General features: G+C 38.1%; 2 protein-coding genes across 2 annotated transcripts in view; one reads left to right on the top strand and one right to left on the bottom strand.

Moving 5' to 3' along the window:
* Nucleotides 1-73: 73 nt before the first annotated feature.
* On the bottom strand, nucleotides 74-8,710 carry agpat9l (1-acylglycerol-3-phosphate O-acyltransferase 9, like). Its single transcript, XM_008336113.3, has 14 exons — nucleotides 8,623-8,710; nucleotides 8,137-8,372; nucleotides 7,986-8,052; nucleotides 5,782-5,930; nucleotides 5,544-5,689; nucleotides 4,623-4,697; nucleotides 4,420-4,509; nucleotides 4,235-4,328; nucleotides 4,042-4,157; nucleotides 3,648-3,703; nucleotides 3,405-3,490; nucleotides 2,838-2,966; nucleotides 2,683-2,762; nucleotides 74-922 (listed from the first exon to the last, which is right to left on the bottom strand). The coding sequence occupies exons 2-14, from the start codon at nucleotides 8,278-8,280 to the stop codon at nucleotides 820-822; spliced, it is 1,335 nt and encodes a 444-aa protein (XP_008334335.1). The 5' UTR covers nucleotides 8,281-8,372; nucleotides 8,623-8,710; the 3' UTR covers nucleotides 74-819.
* A 3,240-nt stretch (nucleotides 8,711-11,950) lies between these two features.
* Nucleotides 11,951-15,242, top strand: part of adamts12 (ADAM metallopeptidase with thrombospondin type 1 motif, 12) — a 23,201-nt gene continuing 19,909 nt past the window's right edge. The window contains 2 exon segments of the mRNA XM_008336112.3: nucleotides 11,951-12,236; nucleotides 13,085-13,449. Of these exon segments, the coding sequence (XP_008334334.2) occupies nucleotides 12,131-12,236; nucleotides 13,085-13,449 (471 nt within the window). The 5' untranslated portion in view covers nucleotides 11,951-12,130.

Below are 15,242 nucleotides of genomic sequence, written 5' to 3' on the forward strand. Positions count from 1 at the left end.
CTGGGCCTGTTTAGTTGAAAACTATAGTTATAGTACTAGCAGGAATTGAAGAAAGATAGACACAAATATCTTCTTCAACATGTGTGAAGTTTATAGCTGCAATACAATAACAATAACAACTGAATGAGTTGAAAGGATGGTGCTGACAGGAGAAAGAATGCTATGCTATGTTAGGATAAAATCCAGCTTTTTCTTTTATTGTCAATCAAAATCAGTGCATCACAATTATGGTACAGTCCACAAAGTAAACCTTAAGTCTTAACCAAGTGATCAATGCCCTAAATACCTTTGAGTGTCACAGTCCCTTTGCACAAAAACCAGTGCAGACGTTATCATCACCTGAATAAATTACCCATCTGTCTGCATCCACACGAAACTACAAATACATCTGTACATTTGTTTGCATTCAAAGTAAGTGTAAACCAGTGTTTAACATTTTAGTGTCACATAGTATGATTAAAAAAATGTATTTAAAACATTTTGTGTAATATGTGATGTTTGCACCGTGTGTTATATTCCAATTTAAAATATTATTATAAAAAATAGCTGCATAAATTATCCAACTTTGAACATTAAAATGGTCATGTCTCCAGTGTCGTGTCTGCGATCACAGGCTTTTTTCTTCTTTGTGGTTAAACACACCTAAATCCTTAGTAAAATACAACAATGCCCTTATAGGTTAAGATTAAACCTTTCTGTACATCTATCTGAACCAAGGTTTTCATATTGTACACTGGGTTTACTGGACAGTGCTGTGCTCCGTCCTGTGTCCAGAGAGGGCTGAGGTTTGTCTGGGCTGATGGCGGTGGAGGAGGGTCTTCAGTCACTGTTACTGTCGTCTCCAACTACCATGCTGCTGTATTTCTTTTGCTGCTGTTCCTTAAACGTCTCCTTCACTTTGGCCCTCTTCAGGCCTCCATCCCTGGGGGAGAGAAACATACTGTATGAGGGTCCATGTATTTCCAACCCTATACAGCATTGTTTCCCAAAGATGCAAAAGGTTTTTTTGGGTCCTTGCATCATGTTTCCCATGAGTTTACGAATAATGTCTATGGACTTGGGTCATGAAGGTTTGTGACTTTTAAAATATGGGTCCCTGGAAAATATTTTTGGGAAACACTGATTTATAGTATTTGTATTTTTGGAATTTTATTTTCATGTAAAAGTCCATTTAAATAAAATTGACCGGATTATTCTTGTTATCAGACTGTGGAGATAAATCCGTTTCCTTTCTTTTTTTGTCAGGCCTCATTCTCAGGGAAAACGGTTCCATGGAGAAAGAGTTGGAGGAACTCAGACGCAGTCGCCCCAAGTCGTCAGTAGGCGGCGATTTTACATTTAGTGACTGTTTCTATTTTACCCGAAGAGGGATTGAAAGCATCGTTGAGGATGAGGTAGAACATTTTTACTTTGACATGAATGAACTAAGTTAGTTTTGACTCCGCACCCACGAGTGACTTGGGTCGTGAAGGTTTGTGACTTTTAAAATATGGGTCTCCAGAAAACACTGAAATACAGAATACTGTATAACATCATGCAAAAAGATATACCATTGTGTTGTTCAAAAATACTATAGGGCTCTTAACGATGAGAAACACATACTAATTAATCGCAGGTTAGGTGTGAATTAATCTCAATTAATAATGATTGGATTTAATCTAGATTAATCAAGATAATCAACATTCCCGAATATGTGGCCTGGGGGCCAAGTCGTTTTGAGTGGCCCCAGCCAGTACAACCCATTACCCATGACCTAATATTTTAAAATATTGCCAGATTATCTTTAAATAAAAAAAGTAAATGGATATGAAATGGACTGGATTTTCTTTGAATGAAGTAAATTAGTTAAAATTAAGGACCGTATTTTTCAGGAAAAGAAGTTGACGCTGTTGTGGTTGTTCGCTCCTGCAGAGTCAGGCGGTTGTCACTATTTTTGTTCGGAGTGGTCACCGTATTGTTGTTTTGACGCTGTTCCGTGCGGAAGTGCGGATGTTGTTTTGCAGAGAAAGTGTGTGTTTTTCCTGTATCGATAGAAATAAAGAGTTTTTGACCCTGAAAGAGTCGTCCTGCATGGCACCATACATCGACAATACAAAAACAACGCAGAGTCTCCAGGTGTTGGGAGGAATGACGCGACGTTGCACGGATTTGGGTTACACAACCATACGGTAACAATTGTTGTTGAGCATCTTCTAATTGTTAATTAACAGAGGTAAAGTTTAACTGTTAAACGTCATTGTTGGCTCCCAGTGTGCTTCAGTTGTGTGCCATCATGTGTGATGCGCTGTGTGGTTTGGCTTTATAAAATTGGTTCGAGCTCAGTAAGCGCAACCAGAAGTAATACATAAGCCGCACTGGGTTATAAGGCTCATAAGGTTGATTTTTGAGAAAATTACAGGTTTTTAAGTGCGCCTTATAGTGCGGAAAATACGGTACATTTTTTCACTGTGTCCCACTGCGGCCCGGTACCAAATGACGTATGGACATGTAATGGACCATGAACGAGTGATTGGGGACCCCTGATCTATACAGTTTTCCATTTACAACCGGCCCTACAAAGGGAACTGTATTGATGATGTGGCCCCCGGTGAAAATGAGTTTGACACCCTGCTTTATATCATATCAACAAAAAAAATCCTCCCACTTGAAAAATCAAACTAAAAAAAGTCATCTGAATCGTACCACTGTAGATCCACTAGTCCTCCCTGGTGAGCGATGGCCGACTTGACTCTGTTGGCAAATTGAACAGCGTCTTCTCCTTCCTTTTAAATTGGACATAATAACAATTAGACCCGACGTATCACACACCGTTGCATGTCTTCAGACGTTTGTCTCACCTGCTGATGCATGGCTGGTAGATACCAGACATTACAGACCAGGGCCCAGCTGGTCATCATCCGCAGCAGGTAACTGACCATGCTGTACTTGGAACTGTTCCAGAAAGCATCTCCAAACTTTGGATCGTACTGAGGAGGCAATTGTAAAAAAAAAAAAAAAAAGTTAATAATGTCCTGAAATTAAACAGTGGAGCAGATAGATGGAGCGTTTTCGTGTGAACTATAATAAATGGCATAAATGCTAAAATATTAAAATCTTTTTTAAGGCCATCTATTGGGGATACATGGGTATTGCAGGGAAAAGGCAAAAGTATAATGATGATATAAATAAATAATATGATTTGGAAAAGTTTGGCAGGCTGCATTAAAAAGCTGAACATCTTAGTTTGCTCATGCCTGGTCTAACCTGTTGTTAGGAATTTGATTAATATGATTCATATGAATTTTTGTGCTTATGTTTGACAAATACAATTAAGGCAATGTAGAAAAAAAGCATTTTCTGTGGTCCATTTTAAAAATCCTGTATGAGTGAAAAGGAAGTGAAAGAGCAGGGTATCACTGAAGTACCTTGATGGCTACTGGATATATTGTCGCACCAATTTCAAAACTCCCCTTTTTGAACATCATGACAGACGTGTTGTTGACACATGTCCCTGCAGAAATCAGACGTAGAGACGATAAAAGAAGTGCTGATTGGTCAGAATCTGAGCTACAACAACAAGTCTTCAATCTTTTAATATCAAACAAAATCAAACATCAGACGAGTACAGATCATGGTGTCTCTGCTCCTTCAACTGTTATCTCACTTACCCTCTGGAAATATTAATATGGGAAGCTTTGTCTTGTCATTCACATGATCCTTCAACCTGGAAGCACAACAAAGGTCATAGAAACCAATTCCTGCCTGTATAAATATCTCCAAATTCCAACTTTGAAGTGTTTTTTTTTTTACATTTTAGACAATGCTCTGTGTCACATTTAGAGCCAGAGTCTGCCTAAAGACTTGACAGTTAAAAATTATGGAATATTAGCTGCATGAGTCACTGCTCAGTAGCAACTTCTCCAAAAACATATTTATGCTCATGAACTTTAACGGCGTTCACTGCCAGGAAAATGTCAAACTTTGCTGCAGCCAGAGAGGCACAAGAAAGAAAACAGGGGAGGCAATTTCAAGCCTGAGAAGTTGTTGCTGCGGTAAATTCACCTTTTGGTCACTAGGTGGCGATCTTTCATCTCTGCTCTCTCAAACCAGACATGAGGACAGGACCTGACCATGGCTCTCTGCAGCAGTCCCATCAAGCCTCCGTGGACCTGACCCACCTGAACATCAGAATATTATGTTCTCATTATCTGATTTTTTTTTTAAAAAAAAGTTCAGTTTACTTGCTTTGCTTTACCATTGCATAACAGGCGTCGTTGCAGAGAATCACGATGTCAATGGGAGACGTGTGATTAGCCACACAGATTCCTCCCTTTTTGGGTATGTTTTCCCTGAGTTTTTGAGGAGAAAAACAAAGTCAGAAAGATGAAGCTGTTCCTGACAGGTGATATGAAGGAACTCACTGTGAGAACGAACACTCACCTGTTGTGATAGTGGATGGTGGCTGAAAGTCCTCGAGCACAGATTCTGTAGCAAATGACATGAACCCATTCACTCAGCCAAGACTTAGCACTAAAAAAAAAAAAAAAAAGAAGAGAAAAATAGCAACAACATTTTAGGCATGTTGTAAAAAAACAAAACAACCCCCTCCCAAAAAAACATAAAATTGATTTTCAAAACATTACCTTGAGTGGGGGAGGAATCCAACTGCTGTTGTTCCAATAACTAACCAGCTCAAGCCAATACAGGCCAGAGTTAACCTGCACGTCGTAAAGACATCAGTTAGTAATTGTTTGAGACAATCTTATAATAAAAGAAAAAAAAAAGAAACAAAAAAGAAACGTATCTCGTGCTAACGAGAAACCTTAGGTTAAGCACAGGCCTATTCTTTCTTTCATGACCTATAATCCATTATTATTATTATATATTTCGTAATAAATTTCACGTAATTTAGTGATAACTTTGACGTTACAGTGGTCCCTCTCTTTATCGCGGTTCTACTTTCGCTTCCTCAGTACATCGCAGATTTTTTTTAATCCAATCTCGAGACATTAAAAATGTATCTTTAATTTCCAATATTTTCATTATTTTTGTTCAGTATTTTTAAGATAAAAATATTCTAGCCTAAAAGGGAAAAACTGTATTGAAATCAACGATAAGACATTTTGCCACACACACATGACAAAGTATCTCGTGAGCAAGAGATACGTTTCTTTTTTTCCGCTGGTCCCTTTAGGGCTCCGTAAAAGCCAGACAGCTAGTGAAGCCAATATTTGGTTAACTCAATAAAAACATTAAATACTGATTCTATCTTTTAATTAACCAGTTTTTTTTTTCCTAAACAGTTCCAAAACTGGGGGGCGGGACCCCTTGGTACTGAGACTAATTAAACTTTATATCAAAAAAGTATAAAAAATTTAAAATTACAAGAAATTAAAATGCAAACATTTTTATAAAAATTTTAAGTTAGGGTTGATGTATTTTATATGACTGAATAATTTGCCTGATGACCTTGGAAACACAGTTCTTCTCACTCAACTCCTCTTTTATGTCCCCACACTTAAATCATAAACAGATTATTATTTAGGTCAGCTTGTGTACTGCACCTGAGAGGGGTGAGAATGCAGTATCTGATGAAGATGCCGAGGCAGTAAACCAGTGTCAACTTCAGGCTGATGTACTGAAAGTGATTGTTTGTTCGCGTCAGCAAGTTCCAGGACACCAGCTCCTCAGACGTGAACCGCTGGGTGACCTCAATTACAAAAGATGAACAGATCAAACTCGTGGGTGCGGAGTCAAAACAAACTAACTTTGTTCATTCATGTCAAAGTAAAAATGTTCTACCTCATCCTCAACGATGCTTTCAATCCCTCTTCGGGTAAAATAGAAACAGTCACTAAATGTAAAATCGCCGCCTACTGACGACTTGGGGCGACTGCGTCTGAGTTCCTCCAACTCTTTCTCCATGGAACCGTTTTCCCTGAGAATGAGGCCTGACAAAAAAAGAAAGGAAACGGATTTATCTCCACAGTCTGATAACAAGAATAATCCGGTCAATTTTATTTAAATGGACTTTTACATGAAAATAAAATTCCAAAAATACAAATACTATAAATCAGTGTTTCCCAAAAATATTTTCCAGGGACCCATATTTTAAAAGTCACAAACCTTCGTGACCCAAGTCCATAGACATTATTCGTAAACTCCTGGGAAACATGATGCAAGATGAACCCAAAAAAAAAAACTCTTGCGACCCACCTGAGGGTCACAACCCAGTCTTTGAATAACAATGCCGTAAATTAATCAACGAATGATTACTTCATCTTAACAAAAAAGATTGGAACATCTTGTGAAAAATATTTATTTAGTAGAACTAAACAAGATTGCATACTTTTGCACTTTTGCAATATTTAATGAAATACAATCATTTCAACAGACGGTGATTTTCTAGGTTGTTTGATTCCTACCTAATCATGGTTATTTCTTAAAGGACTTTAAGAAAAAAAAGTCTTGAGGTTCATTCAGAAACATTATTAGCCCTTCTCTCAGGTTTCCTTCTCTATAAACGTCCTAAGAAAGAACAGAATGATCTAACAACAAGATTCTAGAACCTACTTCAGTGGAGAGCAGATCTTGGAAGACTTAAGACTTGGCCTCTGTGACTGCACATTATCTGATAACTAACAGGTTAAAGTCCAAAACCTGGATTATCAAACAACTACATTCAATATTTGCCAAATTTTTCTTTCTACACTGACTGCTAATGCTCAGTAATGAAGCACCTCCATTTAAATGAACTTTCATTCATTAAAACAATGACATGGAGTTCATTGAAATGTTTACGTGTTGCTGACAGAAGATGACATGACACAGCAGGAGATTCCACTCTGAGTGTATGACAGTGAAGTATTGTGCAACTTCACCCTCTGAGATAAACGGCGTTACTTTAGCAACGCCACCTTGTTGTGTGGGTAAACTAAGTGAAGTTCAGTTGAAATATTTTCTACATTCCGGTAGAACTGGAAGTTGAACATTTCTGATGCAATTATGAAGTTATGTACTCACCAATGTGACCATATTGGATGGTCACGTTTTCACATTATACCACGATAAAATAATGAAAATGTGCTGTGATGATAACTGAAAGCTATGGTACGTTTATTGGGGAACTTCAAAATGTACTTTCAAAATTAAAGGCAGTAAGTTTTACACAGTGTGTACATACAGTAAGTCATAGTGACTATTCAAATAGTGGTCAGTGGGCATTATGCGGTCCAAAAGTTACCCCAAAGTGGCCCGGGACATGATTCACAGGTGACTTTGATTAGTTCAGGCACTTTGAGTCAGTGTTTCTCAAACTTTTTTTCTGGGGACACATATTTTAAAAGTCACCTGACCCAAGTCAATAGACGTTATTCGTAATCTCCTGGGAAACAGGATGCGAGATGATCCCCCAAAAAATCTCTTGGGACACACCTGAGGGTCGCGACCCAGTATTTGGGGAACAATGCTTTAAATACGCTTCAAAATAAAAGTTAAATAGTAAAAAATTGTAAATGCTTAAAATTGTCTTTAGTTTCTTTTAAGCACAGTTACAATTACACAGTTGAACAATATTATGAAATAAAATCAATACATTTCATCAGAATGCAGTGTGACGTAAGGGAAATATTTACAACTGCAGATACTCAAAGATCAGATCAGATGTTTTGTTTGCCTACATTGAATAACATAGTAATAGATTTACTGATGTGGGACCACAACAGTATCCATATGTTAATGGTCACTTTTAGATACAGACAATTACTATTTAGTATTGTTCATGTGCAAAAAAAAGCCTCCAAATGTGTGTGATTTCATTATAACAGTCCTGTCCAGACTTGTAACAAGGAAAGTCAGGAAATGCAGTGTTGCAAAGCAATACATTGCAAAAAAAAAAAAAAACCTTTCACAATAAGGGATGTGACTTCTTTGTATTAGTCCATTCACTTATCTATGTACGATGTCCTTTTAAACATATATATGTATATATATATATATTAACTCACTGTTTGAAGCAGACATGTTCAGTGTCCGTTCTTCTGTCTTCGCTCTTTGTATCTTCAGAGTGGCCCACTGTGGAGGGACAGACTGAAGATATTATCTCAAAGATACAAAATAAAAACAAAATAAAACAAAGGCCAGAGGAGGATGTGGTACCTCCAGTGTCTTGACCAGGATGGTCATGTAGGTCTCAGAGATGCCCAGGGAGAAGCCAAACATGGCCGGGATCATGATGAGACTGATGACCAGGTACAACCAGATCCTCACAGCCCAGAGGGAGAAGGCCCAGAAGTCCTCCATTTCTACCTGTCTCTGTGTACTGTATGTAGTATGTGCGTGCGTATTTGTGTCTGTGTGTGAGTGCAAAACTGCAACTCAACTGCAGTGCAGACCTGTGCATGAGAGGTGTTACGTCACAAGGACCAGAATAGGTCAGCAAACGCAACAACACAATGTGACATGAAAGAGAAAAAAAACAAAACAAAACAACGAAAAGCCGTGTTTTGGTTACACAAACAAACAGACAGACAGTCGCTTTCTTGTTAACCTGACGCTATAACTTGACAACGTAACAACAAATGTTTTTTCTAGGTCTAAGTCTTTGTTGGTGTCTGTCTCTCAGGTTAGTCTTGTCCATTTTACCTGTCAGACGTCAGTCCATGTCCGTGTTTCCTGAAGAAGTGTGCCTGACAGAGTCCGCTCCGTTCGCTACTGGAACAAAGTTCACTCCTCTGCATGCATTAGCACCTCCTCTGGTCACACGGGGAACTGCAGACACGTGGACCAGGGACGCTCTACTATAGAGTGAGAAGTACTGGCTTATATGAATGTACATTTAAGGTAGTATTATATTATATTATATTATATTATATTATATTATATTATATTATATTATATTATATTATATTATATTATATTATATTATATTATATTATATTATATTATATTATATTATATTATATTATATTATATTATATTATATTATATTATATTATATTATATTATATTATATTATATTATATTATATTATATTATATTATATTATATTATTATATTACATTATATTACATTATATTATATTATATTATATTATATTTGTGCCTTATAAAACGTAATTATGACAGTCTTGGTTTAATTTAGTTCATAATATATTAAAAAGGTAACATGGCACCTTATTTGTCACCAGATAAGTGACAAATAATACACCAAAAATACACCAAAGCTACAAAAAAAACTTTTTTTGTTTTTTAAACCTGCTGGAAATTTAATGTAACTTTTGAAAAAAATAAAATAAAATCACAGTCCTGTGTTCCATAGTATCTGACAGTCACTGATTAGTCAGTATCTGCAGGCAGTGCAGAGGAAACAGGCAGACTCAATGTATGAACCATGAATGTTTGTTTAAAACCAGAAAATGTATTTCGCCCAATTACAAACACTATATGAAACACTATCCTATAGATACAATCCCACAGTTAATTTTGTCTGTGATTATATTTGAGTGTAGTCTTAAAAATTGATTTCCACTTGATTGCCATGTGAGCCTTTGGGACCTATGGGAAACCTGACGGCCTGGGTAAAGACATGAACTTACCTGAGGTGGATGCATTTCGTAGTCAAGAGTGGTGTTAATGTAATAAAGTTCTTCTAAAAACTCGCAGACATTTTACCACAACAAAGGGAACACCTTGTGAGGAATGCTGCCACATGCACTCTGAGTCAATTCCCCTCAGCACCACCACCCAGCTAACAAAGGATCCCATTTATTTTTCCAGACTGAGAAAATCCACAGTCTGTGGCACATTACTGTATCAAGATACCCAAGGTGATGACTGTGATAAAGAGTCATCGTGGGATCTGGAATAATATATACAAAGCTTTCTGGGTCACGGTTTGGGCCTTTGAAGACCTAGAAAGTGTTTTGGGAAGAAGACCTGGCTGATCGCCACTGTAGCATATGGAAAGAATAATGTGAGCCATATGATGAATCCATCCACGTCTCAAGCGCAGCCCTAAAAGTATGTGATACGCTTGATAAAGTATTAAGTCTGCATCCGTTGTCAAAAGAAAGTAGACAAATTGACCAAGTCCTGCATTTTTCCCATGCTGTAGACATTCCAGGTGGGCAGTAAAACACTTCCTAACAACACTCCATTTATCATTTAATGTCAGGGTGTGTTAGTTCCAGTAAGGCACCACTTGTTAGTTTTCTATCCCTGGTCCTCAACACAAAGAACTTCCTTATGTTGTATTTGGTCCTTTTAGAGGCAACACCTTGTACGGTCCATTAGTTTTGTTGGCTGTTCTCTCTTATAGGGGTCACAAAGGGTAAGGTCAGGGTCGACCCACATCAACCCAAGGCTCAGTTGACAATGTCTGTGCAGACCTGCAGAATCCTTTTAACAAGGTATTGGACAATGTTATAATGAAACTATTAGCAGATTTCTTGGTTCGAAACAACAGTTAGCTTCATTAGCAGACAAAGCTTCACAATAACCCCCCTCCCCAACTAACTCACGTCTGTTTTGACTCACTCTGGGGTCATTGCCAGTCATTAGAAAAACAGCAGATGTAGACTGAGTCAGACAGTAGCCCCACATGTCTGGACCAGTTGTCAGTTGGAACCATCACTCAACTTTAGTCTTGAGGTCGTGACCTTTTTTGTGTACCATGCTTTAATATAGCACACTGGAGGTGGCAGACGAGCAGTGCAAGGATTCTCCAGTGTTGCAGAAGGTCTCTGGTTCGAATCCAACGAGTCCCTTAATGTGGTGCACAGACAGTGAAAAGTCACTATACCAACCTGATGAAGGGAAACGCTAAACTTGGTAAGATTCAGGACCTTCATATTCGGGCCAAGCATTTATCAGGTATTGCTGTCTTTTTTTTTTTTTCAAAAGAAGAGATACAGTTTGATTTAACACCTAGGTCCTATATGGGTCTTGATCCCTAATTTATCAGAGTCCAGCCTTCTTTAGTCAGTCTAGACCATTGTTTCCCAAAGACTGGGTCACAACCCTTAGGTGGGTTGCAAGAGATTTTTTTTATAGGTTGTCTCGCATCATGTTTCCCAAAAGTTTACAAATAATGTTGACTTGGGTCGTGAAGGTTTTGACTTTTAACCCCCTTGTACCATGACACAACACGTGTTACAAAGGAGAGTAAATAGCGGAGACCAACCCTTAATAAATGAGAAACTCAAGAAGGAACGTGTAAGTTGCTGTTCACTGTCGTTAGGATGTTTGTTTGGTAAAGTGCTGTTTTCATTAAGCATAAGAAACAGTTCCAAGGGTTCTGACAGAGATGTTATCACCTCGGAAGGTTTAAATAACTTTTAAAAAATGTTCAGACAGGTCTAGACAAGCTTCATCATTAATTTCTTTTTTTTTAAATTAGTCTTAGAACTTTTTGACTCAAGTCATCATGTATCATGTAATGAACTGAACAAACATTGGCCATTTATGTCAACTAAAACTAAAGAATGCATGCACAGGAATGTAAGTGTGTTTGGCTTGTGTGCTGTAAGTCAAGCCAGTGCTTGGTAGTAAATTATACTCCTTGTTTGATTAGTAAATGACTAAATACTGTGGTACTCCAGCCTCCATGGTGCACACCCGTCTAGCCTGCTATGATCAGACGTACACATATTTCTTTAATTGTAAACACTTAGATTTTTTTTTGATTTTTTAACCACGGCTGTACATCAGTACATACTGATGGTGGGGGCGGTTTCCAATGACAAGTCTGGACAGCGAACAGACGCGTGCGTCCAATCAATGAAGCTCCTTCTGGTTCTTCTGCCTCCTCTGCTCCTCTCCCCCCTCACTTACTGACTCGCTCACTCGCTCAGCTCTGTGAAGAAAGTTGCCAGAAGAACACTCCTCCCTCTCCTCCCTCTCCTCCTCCGCTCATCAGAGCAGGGAGCTTCCCCCCCCCCCGCCCCCCCCCCCCTCTCCAAACTCTCCAAACTCTCCATGCTCAGGCTCCCGGTGTTGCTCCGAGCGTGTTGTCCCCGCTGAAGGCAGACATCGAGCGACTTCTTCATGTCATGACACAGCGCAGCGCAGGATCCAAGTGGTCTTCTCCAACACCACGTTCCCCCCACTCTCCGCGACTCCGTCCACGCCTGGTCACATCGCCTACGTGAAATATGCGATGGTTGCAGGAGCGCCGGGTTCTTCTCCTTCTCCTTCTGCTGCACTTTGTTTCCATGTTGGCATCCGGCCACGAAGAGCTCCACGACTCTGCAGAACAAGGTCAATGTTCTGCAGCTGCAGCCCCATCTGCCCCTGTGTGCACGGCTTTCTGCATGGTTGGATGTGTATTACAACTGGCGATTAATTCATCGATTTTTATCGGCGGTTAATCGATAATGTAATGATTTGTCTGATTTTTTTTTAAGCTTAGCCAATGCTAATATGTCCTGTTATTTTTGGACTTATGTGATAGTTGAGAAGAAAACAACTGACGTTATTGTTTAACAGAAACCAGTAGATATTCACCTGGTACTGCAACCAGGTGATTGTCGACAAAGTTATTTGATACAGCCACAAAATTTAATAATAATGATGATAATAACTTGTACACCAATAATAGTCTAAAGGTATTCAGTTAACTGTTAGCAAAGCAACCATAGTATTTAAAAAGCTAAAACCCAGACTGTAGCTCCAGGGAGTCTATATGTTTATAGGTGATTTGAAGTATTTTATTTAAGTATTGACAAAAGGAAACTTTTTAGTTGTTATTGCCCATGTATAGCTTGTTTTTTTTGTTTGTTTTTGTGCGGGGTTTTTTTGTTTGTTGTTTTGCTTTATTGCTGATTTCCCTCTAAATGGGAATTGGCAGGATGTGATTATCAACTCAGTGTTAAATGACATAAATAAGACAAAGTTGATGTATTGTTATATATATTTTATTTTATTGTCTTCTAAAGTCAAAGAAACAGTAATGGTCAATATATGATTATATATATGTATATATATATATATATTTGTATATGTCTCTATATATATTTCTATAATATTAAGAATCAATGAATATAAACACCGTCTGGTGTATATTATCTTTTTGCTGACCTTCTGTACATGATTGTTGTTTTCTTTAGGTCAGTTGTTCCACTCAGAGTCCGACGTGTCCGTTGTGCACCCGGAGAAAACTGATTCCCACGGAAAGTCCATTTCCCATTCTCTGACTCACCACTTCCAGCATGAGAGAGTCCGTCGTGAGCTGCATCCCTCTGCTCCTGAGGAACGCGTTTACTACAAGGTCAACTACAAGGGTCGAGAGCTGATGTTCAATCTGAGCACGAACCACAATCTGGTGTCCACCGACTACGTCCTGGAGAGGAGGAACGGCGGCCCTGGCAGCATCGAGCATCGCCAGCCCGGCGCTAACTCCTGCCATCTCTTTGGTTCTGTAAGAACGTCGGAGGTCCGTGGAACGGCTGCCATAAGTACTTGCAAAGGGCTGGTGAGTAATCACTGTACACTGTTCTGAGGAGCTAACAGAAATTTAGCCGAGCGAGAACAGTAGCAGCCGTGATACTGTTCTGTTGTTTGAGATAAAGAGATTTTAAAGCCTTGGATGAAGACAGGTGTTCATGTTCTTGGTAAAATGCGTGTTTCAGTGAAGTTTGTGAGCATCTGATTTAATCTCTTTTAGACCTTTGGGCTACTTGGTAGCATAGGTGTGGCTGATCTGCTTACATAACAAAAAGATCACAGGTTTGTTGGTTTGATTCCTGGTCTGATTGCTGGTCTTTTTGTGTGGAGTTTGAACGTTCTGGTCACGTGTGCACCTGTGAACTGTCCAGTATCCACCCTCCCATCACTTGTTGACTCCAGCCTCTCCCTGTGAACCTTGTAAATGTAGTGATAGAAAATAAATGCATATCAAACAGTTCCCAACAGTTCTCTCTGAATCCTAATTGTGCCTCTTGTTATTATGATAAAACAAACAGCTGCAAATCCCAAATACTTTCAATTCACACTTCTGCTCATCTAATCCTTATCCCCAATAATGTATTACGCCCTGACCACAGGTGTTGGGGAAAAAAAGTTCCAAACAATAACAACAAGAATGTTAATATTTAAATTTGGAAATAAAATATAGAGATCTATAAATGTTTATATGTATAAATATATAGATATGATCTCTTCATAAATATAGTACATATATGAGTTTTTATATATTTACTTATATGTGTATATATTTATATATGACCAGGAAATATATATATATATATACATATATGTGTGTGTGTGTATATTTAAATATATATATACACACATGTATATATGTATATATATGTATGTATATATACATATATATATATATATACATATATGTGTGTGTGTGTATATTTAAATATATATATACACACATGTATATATGTATATATATGTATGTATATATATATGTATATACATATATATGTATATATATTTGTGTGTGTATGTGTATATATACACACATATACATACAATTGTGAAACATAAACACCACCTACGACCTTCCACTGAAGACCGGGCATTGAACATGTGGTTCAAGCAGCTCAGAAAAACCCCTCACATCACACAGTACCCCGACTGTTACCACACTCTCTCTGTACTTCCTGACACTATTTACAGCAGGACGGTGCTGCAGACCCTCTGACGGCTCCTGCTTTTCATCCAACCATGAGACCCCTCCGTCTCTCTTCTCCTTTTTTTAGGCTTTTTTTTTTTTTTTTTTTAATTTAACATTCAGCACTCATTCATTCATGGCCGTCTCTTCTGCAGAGACGCCTTGCGATCATTCTTCCATTCATCGCTTTGTTCTATTTTGAGCTTCAATAAGTGAATCTGATTTTTTTTTTTTTTATTTATACAGCAATAAGAGTTAAACAGATGGAGATATAAGCAAATATGGCCACAATATTTAAATATGTTCTCAATCAAAATGTTGTGCAGAACTTTAGAAGAAGAAGATGAAAACAGGAAACACAGCTGGAAATTAAACAGACAAATGATCAGCTCGCCATGTGTTTGTTACTATAAAATGACTGAATGTGAATTCTGTGGATGTATCTTTACAATATTTGTCTCACAAGACGTGACTTTGAGACTTCTTTGATTATGAAATACATTGATTTACAGTAACGTTCTAAATCTGCAGATGAAAAACCGGTTGAAAAACCTCCTTTAAAGATTCAGACGTGTCAGCTTTTCGTCAGGAAGAACAGTTCAGAGCTGGTCTTTGAACGTGTGGTGGTGGCCCAGCAG

Source organism: Cynoglossus semilaevis, chromosome Z, assembly GCF_000523025.1.
Source record: "Cynoglossus semilaevis isolate Cse_v1.0 chromosome Z, Cse_v1.0, whole genome shotgun sequence".
In the NCBI taxonomy this organism is placed as follows: domain Eukaryota; kingdom Metazoa; phylum Chordata; class Actinopteri; order Pleuronectiformes; family Cynoglossidae; genus Cynoglossus; species Cynoglossus semilaevis.

What these genes read in the sequence shown, in the direction of transcription:
- agpat9l (XM_008336113.3), bottom strand. Translation starts at nt 8,280, where the DNA reads ATGGAGGACTTCTGGGCCTTCTCCCTCTGGGCTGTGAGGATCTGGTTG. An exon ending in ACCATCCACTATCACAACAG is followed by an intron (nt 4,329 to 4,419) that starts GTGAGTGTTCGT and finishes TCAAAAACTCAG; the next exon opens with GGAAAACATACCCAAAAAGG. An exon ending in TATATCCAGTAGCCATCAAG is followed by an intron (nt 2,967 to 3,404) that starts GTACTTCAGTGA and finishes TTGCCTCCTCAG; the next exon opens with TACGATCCAAAGTTTGGAGA.